The following is a 22,765-nucleotide window of genomic DNA, read 5'->3' as shown; positions in this document are numbered from 1 at the left end:
GCCGAGGCGCCAGGACGCGGGGACATGGGGGGCTCGGCTCAGGCGGCCTCACGCCCCAGGCCGACGGCCGCAGGACCCTGGGCTCTTTTCTAAGGTTTCAGTCGTTTGGCTCTGTACATAGCCAGTTCCTACAGAAGAGTTTTAAATTTATAAGTGACTGCGGGTGGGGCCCGGCAGGCCGCTCAGAAGCACTTTGATGAACTTTGCTCAATAAACCCAGGAGGCCGTGCACACGACTCACAGGCTCCCACGCTGCCCCGTGTCAGGTCCTCCGGATCCCTGGCCCCAGGCCTCCCTGAGAGCCCCCTTTGCGTGGGGACTGAAGCACCCCGTGGGGTTTGGGAGCCTAGTATCCCGCAGTCAGGGCTTGGAGCCCCTGAGCACCCCTTTTGCTTGGAGCTGAGGTGCAGAGGCTAGCCTGGTGCTCCAAATGAGTCCCCTTCCTGCGTCCTCTCCCAGTGAGAATGGTACCTTCCTGCCCTGTCCCAGCAGCCTCCAGCACAGGGCTCTGCCTCAGGCTCCTCTCACCACCTGTAGTCCTCCTCCTCCCCTCTCCCCCCTCAGCCCCACCACCCTGGCCTGAGCAAGGCCCCATCAGGTGTTCTTATGCGGTGACCAGGAGCCAGGGTGCTCCTGCCCGCTCCCCAGAGAAGGACAGGGGTTTGGGAGGTTGAGGTACTGGCCCAAGGTGACGGGAGCTGGTCTAGAGGAGGAGTCGCCCCCAGCGCCACTCTTCTCCATCAATTCCGCAGGTCCCCATGCGGGCTCCTGGAACCTGGGAGCCAGAGCTCACTTTGAGCCAGCGGCAGCAGATCCCGCCAAGATGTGTTGTGACACAACAGACGAGCAGACCTGGCAGGGACTCTTCTGGGAGCTTAGTAGGGGTGGGGCCAGACGTTCCTTCTCCAGGTGTGCAGGGATCCCGACTCCTCTGTGACTCCCTAGGTTGGTGATGAGCTAAAGGCCTCTCAGAGGGCACTCCAAGCTGGGCTAATCAGCACCTGTCATTGTCATTGGGGACAAGGCTGCAGTTGGGGGAGAGAGGCAGCGACCGCCACACTACAGGAGAGAGAGAAGTGCTCCTACTCCATTCTGGGGTCACCAGTAGGCAAATGACAGGCAAGGAGCAGCACGACCCTGGGCGGGTGGGGGCAGAACCCCCTATGGGGGCCCCGAGCCTCGGTCCTCCTCCCAGCCCCCCGTGTTCTGGGGCTGGCTGCCCGGGCACTGCAGGCCTGTGTAGGCTTCCTGGCCATCCTGCCCTGAGGCTCATCAGCCGGGGAGGCTCCGGCAAGACCAGGCTGTTGCTGGCTTCAGCTGAGGATGGCCTCTGTACATGCGTTGTGCTGACCAGTGAGCCCAGCCTACAGATGGTCTGCATTTGTCCAAATGTAACGGGAAGGCTGCTGGCCTCACAGCGGAGGCCCCTGGGGTGAGACGTGGCTGGGAGTTCCAGAAGGCTCTTGGCCTCGACTCAAATCAGCAGAACTGCAGGTCGGGCACAGCGGCCAATTCTCCACGCCCAGCCCCCACCTGGAAGGAAGCTGGTTCACTCCCTTTTTCCCGCCCACCCCCCTCTGCCAGCCTTGCTGAGCTCAGCTGGAACCTGCTGGGACACCCCAGGACTTGCAGCACGCAGAAGGATGAGAGGCTGGGGCAGGCAGATAGACGCTCTGGACCCGAGCTGTGGTGCAGCTCCACCTGCGCTGCTGGCCCTTCCTGCCCTCCCCGCACCTGCTTGCAGGTGGACTGGTGCAAACATTCCTGGTGGTGGAGCAGCATCAGACCCAGATGAAATGCAAATGGAAGCCCTGGCTGTGCCCTCCCTGGCCTCTTCCCCACTGTCCCTGCTGGTCATGCGTGTCCAACAGCACATACAGTTGATCTGTCAAGGTTCAGCCCCAAGCATGGTGGCCACCCCTCTGGGCTCTCCAGAAGCCCTAGGCTATGGGAGGGGGTGGAGGGTGTTGGTTCCGAGTCAGGAAGCCTTGGCAGCCATGTGCCCACCGTGCACCAGCAGCTCCTGCCCACCAGCCTCCTGCAGTCACCTGGGGGCTACAGGAGTGGGGGCTGCCTCCCAGGCTTGCTCTGATGCACACCCACTGTTCCTGCAGCCCCAGTCCTGGCCAGGCCTGTGTCTGCCCACCTGAGCCTCCCTGAAACCCTACAGTGACCGTGCTGTGGCCACCTGCACACACACCTGAGGGGCTGAGGCCCAGGAGGTTAGGGGCTTGCTGGGTCCCCCCGCTCCCTCCTGGAGATGCCATGCCAGGCCCCTCCAGCCTCAGCTTCTCCATCTGTGCCACCAGGTCCCCATGGAACCGGGGAGGTTGGGGATGCAGGTTCCTCTGGCTACTTCCCTCGGAGCCCTCACGTTGGCCCACCACCTTGCTCTGCCCAGTTCTCAGTTGGGTCCTCGGTACATGACTGCTCTAGCCCCAGGAGCCGCGCTGGAGGCAGAGGCGGCCATGGCCCTGCAGGAGGTCCTTCCTGGGACTCAGGGCCAGCTGCCCACGACACCTTGACACCTCTGCCCTGGACTTGTACCCTCTGCACAGGGCCTCCTGTCAGTGAGCAAGGCCCCGCCCTGCAGCTAGGGACCCGGATAGGCACAGCTCACCTGGGGCAGGGGGGAGGCCTCCACCGTGTCCTGCCCAGGGTCCACTCAGCCTGGACAGGAGAGCGCTCACTGCTGCCCATCCTCCTGCCTGGCCCACAGCCCTGCGAGGGGCTGAGTGGAGCGGAGGAGGACGCTGGCCTCCTTGTGTGTGAGGGGCTAACAGGGACAGGCCTGGGCCCGGCCACACCTTCGCAGCTACCAGACCCCACTCCCTCCAGGGCTCTGTGGCACCAACTGGACTAGGTCCTCAGCCCATAGCCCCCACGGGAGTGGGAGTCCAGCCACCGCACCCCACCCAGCCACAGGCACCACGGACAGAGGACACCCCTTCCTTTCAAGGCACCTTCCCCAAAACCACACAACACAGCTGCTCCCGCCTTACTGGCCAGCGCTTGGTCAGGGCTGCCCTGAGTGGGGCGAGGGCAGGGAGGCGGGTAGTTTCCTGGGCCGCTCTGGCCCCAGCCCAAACCCACAGCCTGACCCCACAGGCCGCCAGTCTCCTGCTGGGCCTCGCCCCAGTGCCTCTCTTCCTCCCCGGGCGGCTCCAGAGTGCCACTCCCTAGGCCCCAGCAACCTGCTCCTGGTGTCCATCCCCTGCTCCTGGTGTCCCTCGGGGCCAGCAGCCTTAGGAAGCAGCAGAGCCAAGCCCCTCCCACCCGCTTTCCTCCCCACCCCAGAAGCATCCAGGACCCAGCCCTACCCCCAGCTGTCCCTGGCACCAACTGCCTGTCCTTTGCCTGTGGACATCCCTGGCCACTTGGTGGCGCCCCCTCCATGTCTTCCCTGGTGTCTGTGTGCCTCCTGGCCCCCAGCAGGCCGGTTCCAGCCAGCTGTTCCCAGGACGCAGCCCCATGCCATGCGCAGGCTGTGTGAGAGCGCGCTGCAGCGGAGGAGCTGTTGGCAGGAAGACCAGCCCAGGGATGCAGAGCTGACCTGTGAGGGGAGGGGCCACTTCAGGACCCTGTCACCCACAAGTGACGAGCCTGGGTATCCCCCCCCAACTCCTCCCAGACAGTCCTACATGGGACCCACCTTTGGAGGCAGCTCTCCTGCATGCTCACCTGTTCTCTTCCTGGCAAACAAGGGACAACCACAGTTGGTTACCCATCTCCTGGGAAAAGGACTAATTCCCACTTCCTGGGCAGGCAGCAGCTGGACCCTGCATGTGAGTAGGTTCTGGCCAAGGTGACATGAGCAGAGTGTGTTGGGCAAGAGAAGTCCCAGACAACTAACTCATAGGAAATGTCTCAGCAGGCAGATGTACCCCCTCATTCTTTCTGTAGATCCTGCGATAGCTGGAGCCCCAGCAGCTACCTTGGGATGTGAGGTAGCCTTGAGGATGGAAGCCTCATGCTTGGATGCTGAGCCAGCAACAAGAATGAGATAAGTCCCGAGGGTACTCCGAGACCTCCTCTCCCTCAGCTTAGGGTTCTACCTTTGGACTCTTGATTGACAGAACACATCTAAACCTTTGGGTTTACAAGCTAATTACTTAGATTTCAGTTCCGTGCAGTTAACCCTAACCCTAACATCCCATTCCCTTATGGCCGTCCACCCTAGCACTGAGGCCGTGACCCACACCCTCGCATCCTCCCTGCGGCCACCCCTTACACCCACCCTCTGCTGCCCTTTTCTCAGCCCAGAGCAGCACCCCGTGGCCCCCCAGCACTGAGTCCCATGACTGGTGTGGCCCTGAAATCTGCTCCGCCACCTCCGCAGGATGCACAGTTCAGCAAGCCTCCCCTGCTGCCTCGTCCCCAAGAGCCCCACCTGACCCTGCTACCCCAGAGCTCTGCAGGGACCCCCCTTGCCCTGGCCACCCCCTTCCCCTTCCCTCATCACCTGGGAGTGGGCAGTGCCAGCCAGGCACGGTGGTGCACACCTGTGATGAAGCTGAGGCAGGAGGGTGGCAAGTTCGAGGCCAGGCCTGGCAACTTAGCAAGAGCTGCCTCAAAATTCAAAGATTTTTAAAAAGGACCGGGGACGTGGCTCAGTGGGAGAGCACCTGGTCAATCCCCAGGACGAGGAGAAGGGCGTGGGCGTGCGTCCCTCAAGGTTTGCACTGGCACTGCCCAAGAGGACCTGCCAGTCTGGCAGGCAGGAAGAGAAGACTCCCCAGCCCTGGGACCTACGTCCCTTGGCCCCTCCAGAAGGGCATAAGGACTGACAGGTCCTGCAGTGTCCTGGAGGGTGCGGTCCCCGCCACGCAGCCCGGGGCCCCCAGAGGCTGGCCCCCATACAGGGCCTGGGCTCAGAGGGGATGCTGTCCAGGCACATCCCGGGCCCAGCCACCCCACCCTCCCCTCCTCACTCCGCCCACACAGCTGCTCGGGTGGACGGTGCGCGGACAGCACCAGGGCGGGCGGTGACTTCTGAATGAACTCTTCTGATGCCTCATTTCCTATTCCACCTCAAGACATCGGTACCAGGGTCTCCACCAAACACGTCCCACACAGCTGAGTGCTACACTGGCATGGTGACAGCCACCGGCCGACCCAGAGGCCAGAGATGGCCCACTGGCCCACCGCATGCTGTGAGCAGCACCCCAAACCCACCGGCAGCGCGAGGTCATCTACCTGTGCCGCAGTCCGGCTGCAGCAAAATAACCGGGGGGTGACAAACAACTTGTGTACGTTGATACAGCAGGAGTGAGAGCCGTTTATTGCAGGACAGGAGCAGTATTTATACATTCCACACAGCTTATCTAATTAGCATGAACTAGATACAGCAGTCAGCCAATCAGGAATCTCCACACTTAATGGCTCGCTGGTGCTACTTCACAAACCACTCCCTCTGGCATTTTGCCAGGCGCCATCCAGACTTGTTTACAGACTGTAACATTTCTCTGGCAAAATGCCAGGAGCCATCCTGACTTGTTTACAGACTAACACACCTGCAGCTCGGGGAACTGGAAAGCTGTTTGAAGTAAGGGGCTGATCTCCTGGCTGGCATTTTATAGATCAGCAATTTGAATGTGAAAACAAACCCCCAGAGTACTAGGAGGAAAATGGAAGAGTGCACTTCAGGGTGGGGAAGGCATTCTCAGTCCAAAGCCACAGGGGCTGGGAGTCCCACGCAGCGGGAGCAGCCTCAGCAGAGCCCAGGACACTGAGGCCCAGGGTCCAGAGCCCGCGTCCTGCTGGATGGAGCCTCGTACCACTGGGTGAGCTCCGCAAGCCAAAGCAGCACCAGGTAGAGACCTAGACACACGCTCACAACCAACCCTGGAACATGTGGACACGGCCCCGCTGCTCACGCCAAGGGAAATGTCGGTTAAAACTACGTGGCCGATGCACAGGAGAGGTGATGGTTTGGAAAGCCAGCGGTCAGCATTACTGCGGGAGAGCAGGCAGACACCAGGTCTGCCCCAGTCACCTCGCAGTCAAAATGACACTCTCCTACCCCTTGACTTTGGAGCCCCACATCCAATGCATGCATGCCTGCACACCAGGACATACACAGGACCCTGCAGGACAGAAAGAGGCTGGACACAGCCCCAGGCTGTCCGGTGGAGGGCAGTGCACCTGTCCTCACTACTGTATCCTTGGGGAAGCCCTTCTGGAAAGCAGAGTAAGAGCTCCTACAATCCAGAACCATTAGAATAACCACCCAAATCAATGCTGGAAATTTTTAAAAAGACTTGTAATAATCCAAAGAAGGCTTGTTCAAGAAAGAACGCTCAGCACTGCGAGGTACGAGGCACACCACACGGCTGGCTGCCACGGACGGGTCTTGGTAGAGGAGCTTTGTGCGACCCTGACCAGCTTGCAGCAGCCTTCAGGGGAGCGGCCTCCCGCAGTGCGGACCCGCAGCAGCCCTGGGAGGGGGTCGGGTCTGGAGCTCCTCAAAGCCCCCCTGGGGAGTGCACACTGGCCGGCCTGCTGCTGCCTGGACAAGCCCACTCAGGGGCTGCCTGACCGCCGACTCCACCAGCTGAGACAGGGCACTGGAAGCAGCAGCTGTGCTGTCCAGAGCCTAAAGGCAGAGCTGAGGAGGGGGTGTCCACAGTGGCGCTGGACGGCTGACTCTGCTGAGGTGTGGGTGTCACTGTGCACACACATGTGGCTTTGCACTCGTCCTGCTGTCACTGTGGTGCTGCAGGTAGGAGGCTGAGGGAGGGTGCGGAGGCCTCGGGGCGGACCCCACAGCATCCACACTTCACGGAGCGAGTGGGGAGGATGCTGAAGTCAGCCAAACAGGCAGCAGGAGGCTGGAGCCGGCTGCCCCCCATTCACACACCAGGGTATTTCAACATTTCAACAACACAGAGCCACCCAGAAACAGGGGACAGCAGTCCTCCCGGGGAAGTCCTGGCGCCCAGTGCTGTCAGCAGCTTGGGAAGGGCTGCACTTTGGGGTGCCAGGCCCAAGACTGGGCACTGGAGGGACAGAGAACCTCGAGGAGGGGAGCTCGCAGAGGCTGAGCGAGGCTCTGGGCAGACGGGCCGCGAGCAGCCCACCTGCAGCCTGTCGCCTGCAGGAGCCACAGAGAGAGGATGGCAGGCGCCAGAGAGGAGAGGCACAGGGGACGCCTGCAGACAGACACCAGGGCCCACCTGCACACCTGGTGGGCAAGAGCGGCCCGCACATGCAAGAAGCATGTGGATTCCCTGGACCTGTGGCCACTGTCCCGAGCCGGGAGCCAAGAGAGTCTCAAGCACAAGAAGAGCAGCTGTGCACCCAAGGAAGCTCTAGGGGCCACCTCTCAAGGTGACCCCAGGGAGGAGCGCCCTGGGGCTGGGGAAACGACTGTCGACAGGGCCCTACGCTCACAGAATGAGTTCCCAGAAGTGACGGGGAGACAGACATGGAGCAGACTCGCAGCTGGCACACCTGCCCTCCAGGAGAAGACCCCGCACGGCAGAGGGGGCACGGCAGAGGGGCACGGCAGAGGGGGCACGGCAGAGGGGCACGGCAGAGGGGGCACGGCAGAGGGGGCACGGCAGGGGGGCACGGCAGGGGGGCACGGCAGGGGGGCACGGCAGAGGCACCTGCAGGGCGCCAGGCCCAGCCGAGGGCCTGCAGTCCACAGGATGCAGTGAGTGCCAGAGCCCGGGCATGGCTGGACCCCGCTTCTGGCCGTGCTGGGCCCGGGGGCTGGCCCCTGTGGGATGGAGGTGTGAGCTGCAGCACTCGGCAGCCTGGGGAGAGGACCGTGGGAGGAGGCGAGGCTGGCAGGAAAGAGAGGTCCGAGGGGCTGAGCATGACTGACACAGCAACTTGGGAGCAGAGACCGCGACCCCACCTGTGGGCTCTGTGAAGGCAGAAGCACTGGTTACCCGGTTACCTGGCTACCCAGTTACCTGCTTACCAGGTTACCCTCTCACCCTCTCAAGCAGAAAAAACAAGAGGACCCAGGTTCCAGGTTTATTTATTTTTGAGTACTAGGAAATGAATTCAGGGTGCTTTAAAGTCTTTTCATCTTTTTTAAAATTAGATTTTAGAAAGGGCTAGGGCACAGCACAGTGGGAGAGCGCTTGCCTCGCTGTGTGAGGCCGGGTTCCGCCACCAGGACTGCGAAAAGGAACAGGAGTGCAGGAACACAGCACCCGGGAGCGCTCACAGGAGAGCCCAGGTAGACACTGAAACTGAGGGCTGCAGCCAGGAAGCGACTCTTCTGTCTCAGGAAACACACACAGTGAACTAGAGCCAAAGCACCCAGAGGAGATGGTGCCGGTCGAAGTAGAGATCAGTGGAATAAAGCACGGAAAGTCAACGATGACCAGAACCAGTGGTCATGTCTTTGAATGAACAACAAAGTCATGAACCTTTAGCCAGACTGACCAAGGGAGAAGGAGGGAGGAAGCACTGGGCACAGGGAGACGTGAGCAGCAGCAGTCCCGCCCAGCACAGGTCACCAGGGGGCAGGACGGCTCCTGGGCAGAGTGAGCTGCTCCACGCACTCAGGTCACCACCAGCTAAGGAGTCTCACAAAGCCCAGGGCCACGGCGTTGCTGGTGAACCCCAACCAGGGCTGGAGTGATGATGACCTGTCCTCGCAACTTCCCACCATGTTCTGGGAGGCCAGCAAGACCCTGACACCAAGGACGTCACAAGAAACATGACAAACCAACGTCCCCTAAGAATCCAGATGCACCACACCAGCCGACAGACCCAGCAGCACAAGGAGAGGACCCACCCCAGGGCAGGAGTGCAAGAGTGTCACCCACGAGGCACCCGGGAGGCCCCAGCCTGATCAGGAGAAGGGGAAAGACCATCTCACCATCTTGAGAATGGAGAAAAAGCGTTTGGCAGTGAAACAAAAAGCATTTGATAAAATACGATCCTTCATGACAAAGGGACAATCAGGAGTAAGGGGACTTCACTCTGGAAATGTGATGCTACAGAACACAGCTGGCGTCACACTCAGCAGGGAAAGGCTGAGCCGCCCCTGAGATCAGGAGCAAGACAGGGGCCTCTGCTCTGCCAGGTCTGGTCCTCACCAGGCAGGAGGTGCCAGCCCAGCAATTAGGCAAGACACAGGCACAGGAAGCACCCAGCCTGCAAAGGGAGAAGGAAAAGATCCCCGTTTGCAGATGACACAACTGTGCACAAAAAAGTGTTTGGAAAACACACACACACACACACTTAGTTAGAACCAACAGATTAGCTTAGCAAGGTGGCAGGATACAGATCAACATGCAAAAATCGGTTGTATTTTTATACATTGGCAACAAACAAATAATTGAAAAATGGAACTCAGAGAGCAAACAAATTTATAATAGCATCAAAAAGAACACTTAGGAATGATTTATTATTATTATTTTTTTTGGCACTGTGGATTGAACCCAGGGTGCTTAATCTCTGAGCTGCATCCCCACCCCTTTTCATTTTTTACTTACTTATTTATTTTTTGGTGTAGAAGGACACAACACAATGCCTTCATTTCTACGGGTGCTGAGGATGGAACCCGGGTCCCGCCCGTGCTAGGTGAGCATCCTACCGCTGAGCCATCACCCCAGCCCCTTCACTTTTTACTTTGAGACAGGGTCCCACTGAGTTGCAGGGTCTTGCTGTTCCAGGGCAGGGCTCCTGAGAGCAGGAGGAGGGCAGGCCCCAGTCCCACGATCGGTAGAAAGGTCCAGACCCTGCTGCTCAGAGTCAACAGGAGTGAGCCTACTGAAGGGACAGGAAAAGGGACAGGGCACTCTCAAGGCTCCAGTTTTACTTGGGATCCAGAGAAGTTTCTAGAGATTCCCACCCAAGTCTACCTTGACTGACAGATAACATCATCTTTCAAGACCCACTGCTATAACTCTAGGTCACCTTGGCCCATGCTCACTATTTCTAATTGAATTTTTAACCATAAATCCTTAATTTTATTTTTAATACATCAGGGATTGAACCCAGGGGCACTGAACCACTGAGCCACACCCCCAGCCCTTTTTATGTTTAGAGGCAGGGTCTCACTATATTGCTTGGGGCTTCACTAAGTTGCCGAGGCTGGCTTTGAACTTACGATCCTCCTGCCTCAGCCTCCCGAGCTGCTGGGATGCCCAGCGTGGCCACCGCGCCCTCATCATCAACATTATTATCATTTTTTCTGTAGTTGTAGATGAATAGAATGCCTTTATTTTATTCAGGTGTTCTATGTTGTACTAAGGGTCATGCGCTCTGCCACTAAGCTTCAGCCCCAGCCCCATCATCAACATTATTTTGAGCCTGCATTTCTCCTGCAGGTAACAAGTAGTTTCCTGAGAAATGTGCCACATCCTGTCCACTTTGGCCAGGCAAGGTTGCAGGTAAATTGCTTCTTAGAAAAGAAAGCATGTGGGGGTCGGCACAGTGGGCCCATGTTATAGAGTCATCCCCTTAACCTCCTGTTCCCACCACTCACATCTGTCTGCTCCCCAACATCACTAAACTGCTGAGGCTGGCCTTGAAATCCTCCTGCCTCAGCCTCCCCAGTTACTGGGGTTACAGGTATGCACCACTGCAGCCAGCTTCAATTTTGTATGAACACTCATAAAAACTCACTAAAACTGTAAAACACCACTAAAGACAATTAGATGGAAAGGTATCAAAAATTCATGACTCAGAAGACAAGATGGGACTATTTCCCAAAATGATCTATAGACTGAATACAATCTCTATCAAAATCGTAGGGTTTTTTTCCCAAAAAACTCACAAACTAATCCTAAAATTCATTCTATGCAAAGGACCCAAAAATAGCCAAAAACACTGAACAGAACAAAGCTGAAGGACTCATGTTCACCAAATACGGAATCAACCGCAGCCACAGCACCGCAGCGGCAAAGTGCTGATGGGCCGGAGAGAGGACTGCAGACTAGGGGCCACGCAGGCCCAGGCAAGAGGAGGAGGCGGGCCACCTCACATCTTACACAACTCAGCCTAAAATGGACCCAAGACCGGACTAAAAACTAGAAATAGGAAAGTCTTAGGAAAAAAACTGAAGAGCGGATCTTTGTGACCTGAAATGAGCAATGGCATCACAGACGTGACGCCAAGAGCACAGGCAACAAAAGAAAGACACACACACGTTGGACTGCAACAAAATGATGACTCTTAAAAGGTGCTATCGAGAAGGCAAGAAGGCAGGGGGCAAGAGGTATCAGCAAGTATCAAGGGCCTGGTATTCAGACTCTCTGCAAAACTCTCACAACACAGGACACATACCCCATTAAAGACGGGAAAGATCTGGGTAGACGTTTCTCCAAAGAAGACCTACAGATGGCCAATAAGAACAGAAGATGCTCAACGTTGGTTATTACAGAGATGCAAATCTTAACACGAGCAAACCCTTCACGTCCACAAAGACTCGAGAAACTAAAAAGTCAGGTGACCCTGAGCTTGGTAAGGAAGCAGGCCAATGAGACTTGGGCTGCTGGCGGGTGCAGGACGGAGACCCTCCCCATGGAAGGGGGCCTGGCAGTTCACTGAAAGGTGGGGCATGGAGTCACTATGCCCCCTGGTGTATCCCTTGGGTGGACAACCTCTGTCCACCTTTGTCCACACACGCTCACAGCAGTGCTATTCCCAACAGCCAAAACGTGGGAATACCCCAAAGCTCAAAAGAGGAACACCCGAGGAGCCTCTCGGCTCCAGGTGATGCAAAGGAAGGAGGACTGAGGTGCCACGGGTCTGACAACATCCGCCAAGGGGCAGTAGCGCGACGAGGACACCTGTGAACAACTCCATATCTGAAATGTCCAGAAAAGGCAGAGGCAGACCCGGGCAGGAAGGGGCCAGCGGCTCCTGTAGGGCAGCAGAGTGCTCTGGAGTGCAGCCGCGTGAGCCCGCACTGCCCCTGAAGCCACAGTCCGCAGCGGGCAGGGGCCTCCTCAGCACCCTGCGGGGGAACTAGGGCCACCGAGGCCTGGACTTGGCCTCCACCAGGGTTGAGTTCCCATTGCGGGCACAGTGACAGAGCGTGGGCCTCCCAGAGCTGCTCTGCTCAGAGGCAGCCTCCGGGGGGTGCAGCGTGGGTGGAGGGCAGGAGGTGCCGACCGTGGGCCCGTCCATGGGCTCTGACCACACCGCCCAGTGCACAGGCTCAAGAGAACCACAGGATGCCCCACAGGGGACACGTAGCAACCAGGTGGTGGTGGCCCCCAGGCAGGTGAAGGCCCCCACTGCACGGCATCTTGGCACACCATTTCCTGATGTTGACCACACACAAGAAAGGCTCCTTCCCAGATGGACACCCACACTCCCTCCCCCATGCTGGCAGAGGAAGAAGGGCCACGGCACAGCCTCTAATTCAGCGCATAGTTAAACTGGTTTGCAAACTTCTCGTGCTTCTTCCGGTCCACCTGGTTCATGGCAGTGACCACTCTTCGCACAGCTGCCCTGCGGGGAGAGCAAGGCAACACGTGGTCAGGGAGGCTCCAGCCGGGGCTCTCGGGGATTGGGCACTGCTTGTGGATGGCTGTGCATTTGTCCAGGCAGGGGCCCTGCCCTGGGGAAGAAGGCCTCGCCTGGGGACCAAGAGGCAGCACCGGGATCCGGATCTTGCCAGGCCTAGCTGCGCCCAGGAGTGAGGGCACAGCCCACCCTACCTCATGGAGAGCAGCCCTGGGGGCGTGTGCAGCTGGGGAATGCGTGATAGACACACAGAGGAAGGCAAGACACAGGCTGCCCCCAGACCAGCTCAGGGGCCGTGGTGCTGAAGCCATAAAGCAGGGACACATCCTGGGCCTAGAGCCTGAACGCTGCCAGGCACTGCTACTGGCTCTCCCTTAGGCAGGGCTGTGGAGGTCATTTGAGGTTCCTTCTGTGGCAGACTCGAGGCCACACAGCTGTGCGAGTAGTGGGCTCTGACGCCCTGCATCCACCACAGGTCTCACTGTACCCAGGAGGAAGCAGGAAGGAGGCCGGAACGGATCCCTAGGCCTCCACTGCTCCCAGGCAGAGGCACCCAAGAGCCCTTCACATCTGACTGAACCACTGGACACCAGCCTTGTACCCTGAGCCTCCCAAAGCAGTCCCACCCAGGTGCCACTGGCAGCCCCTCAGGCCCACGCACCCCGCTGGCCCCCACTGCAAGGGAGCCCTGTTTCTGCTGACCCCACTGGCCAGTTGCTGTCAACACCAACAGCCTTCCCTGCCTGGTGAGCCGAGCACTCCAGGTGCTCCAGGCAAGAGGCTTACGGGGGCAGTGGGCATGGCCAGGCAGGCCCCCCAGGGCCTGACATCAACCTCAGGGGGAGGCAATGGCTTCCTGGGCCTTATAGCAACACTCCAGGTCCTCTTTGAGCAGAGTAGGCTGATGCAAAGAGAAAAGAAGCAGGTCCAAGTGGCCGCCCTCTGCTGAGCAGCGCACCTGGGCCTGGAATCAGGCGGCAGGGGCGGATCCATCTGCCAGCCTCTGCAGTGGCTGTCCTCCCTGGGGCCCTGCAGAGAGTGCAGGCACTGATTGGGGCACAGCAAGGCCAGGGCCTGGCCCTCTGGGGTCAGCCAGGTAGGGCATGAAGGGTCCACTCTGAAGCAGCTGGCCCTTGCCCAAAGCCACCGGGACGCAAGGATGGCAGCCTCCCTGGGAGAATGCTCAGGGCGCCCAGCTGCAGCTGGGCCCCTAACAACCCCTGGGATGGCTCTGCCCCTGGCTGGAGCTGGAGGCTGCCAGGGAGAAGGTCCAGGTGGCCCCAGAGGCCCTCCTCCAACGCCCAGACCAGGGGTCCCGGAGGCGTGGCGAGCAGCTCTTACTTGGCGAAGACCTTCTTCCTGAGGCGGGCCCGGCTGGTGTTGGCTCGCTCTCGCAGGTCCGTGAGGTTGGGGTGCTTCTTCCGCTTCCCTTTGCCCTTCTGGCTGTACCTCGACGAGCCCAGGTCTGCCCCTGTGGCTGCCTCCACGTCCCTCATGAACTCCGGGTCCTGCCAGTCTAGATAAGACCCAAGGGTTTCAGAAGCCCTCCTGGGGTGGAGGGGCTCGGGGAGAAGCCTCCGGCTGGGGCCAAGCAGGAGCCCAGGGCCCTGTCCTGATGGGGTGGGGCCAGACTCCAGCTCAGGCTTCCCACAGTGGAGCCAGGTGAGGACCGGGGTGAGGACCGGGTAGAGCTTACTCCCTCTGCATCCGGCATGGCCCCACAGACTGCAGAGGACTCCACAACCCTCAGAGGTGCCTGGGCCCCCAAGGACCCCTGTGGCCCAGACAGGCAGGGGGGGAGCTAGGTCAGGCCTCCGAGGCCCGTCATGGTACAGCCATGAGCTTCGAGGCAGGCTGTCAAACGAGGCTGGAAGTGAGGGTTTCAGTGCCTCTGGAAGGTAATTACTGGACTGCAAACTGGACAGTGACCACTGAACCACTGTGGTGCTGTTAACAGGCTGGACAGGATCAAGGTGAGGGAAGGCCCAGGACGACAGGCAGTGGACAGCTTGTGTTTCACTCGTCCACAGACAGCCTGGCTGTGGGTCTCAGAAACAGGTAGGAATTCAGCCCAACAGGGTGCCCTTCCTGAGAGGACTGGGTACCGTGTGCCACAGTTGTAAGGGAAACCAGTGCCACCCAGCCCTGCTGGGCAGCCTCCCCAGGGTCAGGCCATACCCAGTGCATGAGCAGAGCCCCGCTCAGAGGGCTGCTGGAAGTGAGCCGTGTACAGGCCCACTCTGGCCTGGGGGCCGGGTGGGGATCCTGGCAGCTCCCCACCAGTTCCTGCTGGCCTGCCTCTGCAGGCTGTGGAGATGGACGACCAGACCCTGGGCCGCCTGGTGTGGAAATGCCATCCCAGACCAGGGCAGTGGCGGCAAGGCCATCCCAGCATGCCTATCCCTACAGGTGGACCTGGCCTACAGCAGGGTGCTCACCCCGGCCCCACATGCCCACAGGGCTAGGGAGCAGTGCCCGGACACAGGGAGCCAGCAAGGCCAGGCTGTGGTGGGCACGGCCATGGAGGGAGAGGCTGTGCCCAGACAGATGGTGTGGCCTCCCCAGGAGGATTTTTTTGAAGTGAAGGAACTCGGGGCTGCACAATTCAGATCCAGGGACGATTAATCCAAGATTAAGGAAAACTGTCTAAACAGTTTATCTCCCAGTAATAAGAAGGCGTCACAGTTTAGGAACCCGGTGAATGGAGCAATTGTTTAAACACAAGGAAAAAATGCCAGCATCCAGTGGAGACGGAATGAGCACCTCAGGAAAATGAAGGAGCAATTTAAAAGCCTTTGAAGAAAATCAATAGACGCCTCGGCCGCGCGGCCTTCCTGGGCGCTGACGGGCCCTGCAGCGCCACGCGCATTGTCACTGAGGTTAGCACCAGGGAAAAGAAAATTGCCCCGTGTGTGCGGGAGGCGGGATCGATACTGCAGTTAGTAAAGAGACGCTATTTCACATCTGACTGGCCAGCACCGGGGCAGCCGCGGCCTGATACCTGTTTGTTAACAAGCCACCGAGGGCTGGAAATCAGACTCTTCAGGCTCGACACAGAAATAGGCACTTAATTTGCTCCTGAGTGTGACCACCAGGGAAGGCCTTGCCCTGAAGATGAACAGGTCAGGGCCCTCCCACTGCCCAGGGCTTAGGCACCGGCTGGTGTCAGGATGAAACCCAGCATTTGTGTCTTAGGACCCAAGGGCAAGAAGCTGCTGAGTGGGCCTGCAGACGCGTTCCCCTCTGAGGGAGGGCCTGGGGCTACAGCCCAGGCTTGAATGTCCATGGAGACAGCCAGCAGGTCAGAGCTGCCAGGGTGGGGGACCCCAGCCCGTGGAAAGGCAGGGCAGCCTGCCGAGGCTCCAGGAAGCACAGCCGTCTGTGGATGCTCACCGCTGCCCTGCTGCTCAGGGGCCCTGGGTCCCTGGGCACCCAGCAACTCCTGCGGCCAGGCTGCAGCAAGTGCCCTGAGGGCAGGAGGGACAGGTATCTCTGGATGGGACAAGGCAACGGCCCCATCAGGAAGGAGGACGGAAAGCAGGAGAAACGAGCTGGCCTCCTACACTCGGCCTGCTCCCTCTCCCGCCTCCACCTTCCACTGAGGAGAGATGCAGGATGCAGGACCTGACCCTGCAACTGCCAGCTTGGTGGCTTATGGAGGGTGTGTCCATATCCCGACAGTGGCCTTGCAGGTGCTGGTCCCCAACCTGCCTGTTACTACAGCGGAGGCTGTGGCTTGAGAACTGTGAAGAGTCGCCCAGGTTGACCCTGTGGTGCCCCAGGCTGTGCCCTGGCACCCCGCCCCCACACCTACCTGGGCGTGACTGCTTGTGTGGTGGCTGCTGCTGCTCCCGGGCCCTGTCCTCTGGGTCCAGGGGCCGCCCCTCATCATCTCTGGGGATGATCCTCCCATGGAAAGGACACTGCAAAGCAAGCACAAAAAGACTGATGGCCAGGAGGTGGGGCTGTAGCTCCCTGGGCACAAGTGCCTCTGGGGGGGGGGACACACTGCCCTGCAGTCACGTGACCTTCAGATGTGAGTCCTGGGAGGTGCACAGCAGGGGCCCTGGTCCTCCCAGACCTGGGGCTGTAGCTGCAGGAGCCTGGGGCCTCCAGTCAGTTGTTAGTGGTGACCTATTTCTCCCTGCTCCCTGCAGCCTGGGGTGAAAGTGGGCAGCTGTGGGCCAGGGTGTACCTCTCCCTTCCCAGGGCTCTGAGTCCACACAGACGCACTGCTGCACAAGCTGAGGGGCCTGGAAGTTGGCTCTGGGCCCCAGGGCAGAAGACCCCAAAAACAATTCTTGCTGGTCAGTGGCTAAGCCATTTCTGCCAACGCAGGGCAGCCCCTTCTGCAGGCTCCCAGTGCCCACAGCCCTGTCCTGGCCCAGCCTCACACCCACAGAACACTCAGGCCACAGCCTCACCTTCAGCCGGTCCTGGCGCGCACAGAGCCGGCCATCGGGTCTCAGGGCCCGGCACCGGTGCTGCACAGGCTCAAACTTCCCTGCAAAGGTGATGCGGCGGCTCTGGAACACGGCAGGCACATCTGCACTGTCCACCTCCTCTTCTACCTCCCGGGGCTTCCAGAAACGGTGCTGAGATTCAGATCTGCCGGTGTACCAAGTCTCCTGACGCTCATCTGCAGAGGACCTTGGAGGACGGTCACACCTGCCCTCCTGCTCTGTGCTCTGCCCTCAGGGCCCCAGGACAACAGAGGCAGGACTGTCCCGCCCTGCCCACCAGCCTGCAGGCAGGAGCACGGGCATTGAGCAGGGGTCCCCACTGGGGAGACTAGCCCTAGAAGGCCTGCCCTGGCCAATACCATCTGGGGGTCTGCAGCGTGGTCCAAGGCAAGGGCCCCGCCCCCACGGCATGCAGGTGAGTGAGATGCTGGCCTCCCCAGTGGGGCTTGGGGCCAGCTAGGACCCACTGGGTCCTCCCAACAAGATGCTCAGGCCTGACTGTCCTGGAGCCTAACTGCAAGGGGCCCTGGGGGACCCGGGTCAGGCAGGCGGGAGGAGGGCAGTGCTGCCTCCAGGTGTGGGGCTTCTGAGGGAGGAGCAGCAGCTAAGCCTTTCAGTCCCCAGCCAGGCTAGTGGCCACTGGCTGGGCTCTGAGGCTACACTGACCTTTAGCTACCTGGTGACAATATGTGGAGGGACAGCTCCCAGAGTGCCTCCTACAGACCTCTGTGCCCTGCTGCTCCTCCCGCCTGGCCTGCCCGCCCCCACCCTGCAGCGGAGCAGGGCAGGCAGGATGGAGGCAGCATCCACATGCCTCTGGACCACAGGTCTAAGCCATGGGCTCAGCATTCCCCAAACACCCTCAGGCTGCTGCAAAAGCTGAGGGGCCTGGTAGTTGGCTCTGGGCCCCAGGGCAGAAGACCCCACAAACAATTCTCTGCTGGTCAGTGGCTAAGCTATTTCTGCCAACCCAGGGCAGCCCCTTCTGCAGGCCCCCACTGCAAGGCCATCCATCCTCACAGGAACAGGCCACGTGGCCACAGTATGAGCCCTGGGGTCACAGCGGCATCACCAGCCCCCTGCCTCCCGAGAGCTGGCCTCCACTGCCCTCAAGCCAACCTAGCCAAGCCCGGTAAGACTCCACCTGTTTTCCCAGTGAGCCTCCCTGCCCTGTCAGCCCTGGCCCACCTGCCAGCCCAGGTCCCACTGGGGTAGGCAGGGAGCCTCTGGCTGGCCGGGCAGTGATGGGACCAGCTCAGTAGCACCCCATGAGAACCAGGACTGCGCTGGATCAAGAGGTGAAGCTGGGCTCTCTAAAGGCCTGCATCCCAGAGCCCCTGCGAGTGCTCTCTGGCTAGTCCCTCTCTATAACGAGGCCCAGCCTCCCTGGGCGGCTCCCAACAGAGCAGCAGCCAGGCTCAGGGAGGACCATGTGTTCTGGAGCCATAGGCACCCTGGACTCACCTGAGGATCTTCCCGGTCACCGGCTGCTCCTGGCCCCAGTAGCACAGGTCCACTCCAAAGGGTACCACGGGCGCCTGGGCCCGCTCTTCCGCCAGTTTCTGGGCCTCCTCTGGTCCCAGTGGAGCCCTGAGAGCAGAGCAGAATGTGCTGTCACTCCTGGAGAGGGCACAGCCCAGTGCAGCCCAGACCCAAGGTAAGACCAGGGAGCCAGGGCCTCAGCCACATCAGTCCTGTGAGCAGCCTTGTCCTAGCCGAGCAGTGCTCTGGTCTCTGGCCCTCCTCTGGCTGGGAAACCTGACATCTGTCTCTCAAGACCTGAGCAGTGGTCCAGCTTCAGGGCCTCTGGGGATGAGCTGTGTCTAGAGAACGTCTATGGGTCCTGCCCCACCGTGCCAGCTCTCTGAGCAGCCCTGCCCCACACAGAGGTCAGCAGGTGCCCGCTACCCAGGGCTGCACAACCCAAGTGCCCTCAAGGGAGCCAAAAGAAGGCCTTGCACCCCACTGGTGCTCTGGGTAGTCAGTGACGGTGCCAGGCAGTGGCCCAACAAAGTGGGACATCTGGGATCACCTGACAGAGGAGGGTAGGACAGGAGGCAGGCAGTCGTGGGGCCGCCACAGCTGGGCAGCAGCAGAGGTGGGGTCCGACGCCTCCTCGTCCCTTCTCGTCCTCTTCGTCGCCTGTGAGCCCTGTGCAGCTGCGTCTTTCTCCAGAGCCTGCAGAGGGGCTTTGGGCTCCAGCCCTGAAACAGACACATGTCCACTGCTGACTTCCACTCCATGACCTGGGCAGATCCCGTGAGCACCTGCCACCTCTCGGTGCCCAAGCAACTGGGACGCACCCTGCACATGAGAGCCCATGATCCTCCAAGGCCCTGAGAAGTGGTTCCTGTCACCTCCCCCTCTTGGACAGGGCCTGGAGATACCCGCCCCGTGGCTGCCAGTCAGATGCAAGCTCCCAGTGAGTAGAATGCCAACCTGGAGCACAGCCCCTGGCACCAGGATGGCAAGGCCACGGGCACAGTGGCACACTGGCTTCTGCAGCCGTGTCCATTCTTACATCCCTGGGGCGGAACAGGACAGATCCTTCAACTCCACCAAACCCCGCCATCCCTGCTATCCCTCAAGGCCCTGCCCACCCCTCTTGCCCGTACCAAGGCAAGGACTTGGGTCTGGACCACCCTGACCTTTGCTCGCCTCTCTCCCAGGTGGGGCACAGGGCAGGTAGGGGTTAGGACTCCAGAGGCACGGCCTGCCTCTGCCACCGCCTGCACTCAGCCACCCTCCCCTGTGCACCCGCCAACTGAGGTGCTCACAAGGAGCCGCAGCAGCCAGTGGACAGGGGAAGCCCAGCACTAGAGCGAGCCGACAGGAGTAAGGCTGCTGCAGGGCAGAAGGGTAGCAGGGACTCTGACCCCCCCCCGGAGGACACACACTCCTGCAGTGAGAGCCAAGGGCACCTGTGCAGGTACCAAGGTCCTCATTTCCAGAATCTGGAGGAAAGAAAAGGAAGCGCTGTGGAGAAGAGTTGGGAAATGGTGAGCCTCGTTTCCTGGAGACGGAGGGAAACTGTGGCTGGAAATTCTACAGGGAGTTTAAGGACATCAGAGAAAAAGCCATACATCTAAAGAAGGACAGTCCTACTGCAGCAGCATATCAACAGCACGGTGCGCAGGGCCGGGGAGGGCTGCTCCCACGGCTGAGGGCCTCCAGCCTGACTCTCCACCCTCTCAGCCTGCAGTGAGGACCAGGGCCTCCTCGACGGGAGCCTCAGCAGGAAGGGCCCAGGGAATGCTTTGGAGTCTGTTGCCCCTCCGTCCACACCTACCAGACAGGGAGGCCGGGGCGGGAGGGTGCTCAGCCACTAGTCCTGGGCCGGGGCACAGAACAGAAATCAAGAGGCTATAAAAACCAAGGGTGGATGGGGGATGGCCAGCTCAGAGGCAGTGTGAGCTGAGTGTGCAAGGCGAGTTCCACCCCGGTACTGCAGGGAGCACACAGCAGGGGACAACACACACTTTTTAAAATTAGAAACAATCATCAGAAAAAAATAGATAAAAAAGGATTTAGAAGCAACAGAAAAAAACATTTTAACAAAGGTGGGAAAAGAAGTAAACCAACAGCAGCAGCGACTTTGAGGGGACGTGTGGTGCGCGGAGCAGCCCGGGCAGCACGTCCAGGTGCTGCGGCTGCCAGCCCAGGGCTGCAGCCCAGCCAACAGATCACCTCTGGGCAGAGCTGTGGCCACCCCCCGGCCCAAGTCCCGCCCGAGACCAGCGACAGGGAGCACATAAAGGCAGGATCAGAGTCTCTGTGCAGGAAGGACCAAGGGACAGCCAAGATGGCAGCTCAACCAGGGAAACTGATTTTAAGTTCAAAGGACCTCAAGAGAAGGGACATGTCCGGCGGGGGCTGGGTCAGTGGCAGCGCCTGCCTAGCGTGTGAGGCACTGGGTTCCATCCTCAGCACCACATAAAATAACAAGGACATGCGTCCACCTATGACTAAGAAATAAATATTAAACAAAAACAGAAGGGACGTGTCGACGTGTAGGAAACGTGGAAGGGGTGTGCGAATGAGTCGACACCAAGGTGGAGGCCAGCACCACTGCCCCTGAGCAGAGGGCAGCCCGACAGGACACAGATGTGGCCAGCTGCTCTTCAGGACATCACGGTGGTAAGCAGACAAGAGCCACAGCCGCCTGCAGCCTTCCTCTGTAGATAAAGCCCCCTGGCACACAGCTGTGCCCTCCCGCCCTGTGCTGTCGGGCGTGCTCGGGAGCTAGGACGGACACTCGCTCTCTGGCCCCTTGGGGAAACACATGCCAGCCCTGCTGTAGGACCCAGCACACTCCCATCTCCTAGATGCCCACAGAGAACACGGAGGAGCTGCTCGGGGTCCCTGGGGGCTGCCGGTCACCTGTGGCCACCACGGATCTCAGCCCAAAGGCTCCAGCACCATCCAATGCCCAGGTCCCACTCCCAGGCATCCCAAAGCCCCAAGACCCGCAGCACGGCCTCCCCAGGGACCACACTGCCCGGCTGGCCAACACCGCACGCTGCGAGGCAGCCGGACTGAGAAGAGAACAATGTGACACTTGCACAGATACAATCGCAGCCCAGAGATCAATAGGAGAATTCCTAAGAGTTACAAGAATGAAATATATTTTTCATTGATTTGTTGTTTTAGACCATTAAGAAGATGGGTAAGCGTGTAGAGCAGGGTAAACACTCGGGGCTTGGGCCCCGCCTGCACTGTCCTGGGGAATCAATCTTGCTGACACACCTCCAGAGCAGACCCAAAACACAGAGGGCTCCTCGGCCCAGCACGCGGTTCTCAGCAGATGAGGGCAGAGTCCTCGACCGACCCACCTCGCGCCCCAGCTCTGCTCGGCTGACTCAGTACAGTATCTGGGCTCAAGTTTACTCCCACGGTTGCTTTTAAAAGAATCATAAAAATGTCCAAATCCCTGTTTTTGTTTAAATTGGCCAAGTGGCACCTATTTGCCTGAAGCACTAAAGCAGACAGTGCGGAGAGATCAATCGATAGCAGGAAATGGAGAGGCTGGGCTCCGCACAAAGTTGGGCTGCCCAGCGCTGACATTATTGATTCCACCTAGCTCCACTGGCCTTGTAATTAAAATGTAAATTTGAGAAAGAGATTATGTCCTGACAGAAATGGTAGGATTAAGGGAAAGATAAAAGCCCCTCAGTGAAAATTCAGAGAAAGAAACGAGAAAGAAAAAGAGCCCCGGTCTCCTCGGCTGTGTGGGTTTAGACTAAATCTAACTACTTCAGATTCACCCACGTTTAATTGAAAAAACAGCGACAGAATATAAACTAGTATCATGAACTGGGCTCGCCCAGGCACACCTCCTGCCTGCCCTGCGTCTCCAGGGCTCCCGGGCCGTTTGCCTTTCTCCCACAGGAGGCCAACGGGGTCCCCACCGCCCTGCCCTGGCTCCAGGCCTCATGGCAACCTGACCAGCCGAAGCTGAGCCCCAGGCTTGAAGGGGCCCTGCTGGCCCCCCTGATTCCGCAACGCAGCCCAGGGCCGGGCAGACAGCGAGACCCTGAACCAGAGAGTCAGAGCACCCCGCTGCACAGCCTCCCTCTCCCATCGGCCTCCACCTGACGCTTCTGGGGAGAGCAGGAGGAGCAGCACTGCCCAGACCCCTAGGCCCCTGTCTGTTAAGGCCAAAGACAATGTTGTAAGCCTTCCCGAGGGAAGGGGTGAGTCTGCACCAAGGAAATGCCAGGGTCTCGCCAAACCCCCTCCCCACATCCAGGCCTGCGCACACAGCCTGGACGAGGGGTAGTCACAAAGCAGGCTGGCAGGACAGGAACCAGGAGCCCAGGCACAGGCAATGGGTCATCACTTCTGTGTCATGGATCTCC

General features: G+C 59.6%; 1 protein-coding gene across 6 annotated transcripts in view; it reads right to left on the bottom strand.

Moving 5' to 3' along the window:
• Positions 1-7,973: 7,973 nt before the first annotated feature.
• The window catches only part of Uvssa (UV stimulated scaffold protein A), a 34,390-nt gene continuing 19,598 nt past the window's right edge, over positions 7,974-22,765 (bottom strand). For 4 of the 6 annotated variants that reach the window (XM_071614072.1, XM_071614074.1, XM_071614071.1 and 1 more), the window contains exons 9-14: positions 18,940-19,111; positions 18,372-18,497; positions 16,869-17,094; positions 16,259-16,367; positions 13,786-13,960; positions 7,974-12,429 (exon numbers count right to left, since the gene is read on the bottom strand). In XM_071614072.1, the coding sequence (XP_071470173.1) occupies positions 12,336-12,429; positions 13,786-13,960; positions 16,259-16,367; positions 16,869-17,094; positions 18,372-18,497; positions 18,940-19,111 (902 nt within the window). In that variant the 3' untranslated portion in view covers positions 7,974-12,335. Of the gene's footprint in view, positions 12,430-13,785; positions 13,961-16,258; positions 16,368-16,868; positions 17,189-18,371; positions 18,498-18,939; positions 19,112-22,765 lie in introns of those variants that run through there. The other 2 variants (XM_071614075.1, XM_071614076.1) reach the window with 2 other exon arrangements.

This window comes from Marmota flaviventris, chromosome 7 (assembly GCF_047511675.1).
Source record: "Marmota flaviventris isolate mMarFla1 chromosome 7, mMarFla1.hap1, whole genome shotgun sequence".
NCBI lineage: Eukaryota > Metazoa > Chordata > Mammalia > Rodentia > Sciuridae > Marmota > Marmota flaviventris.
Note: the sequence above shows the minus strand (reverse complement) of the source record. Positions and strands in the feature narration are given on the sequence as shown.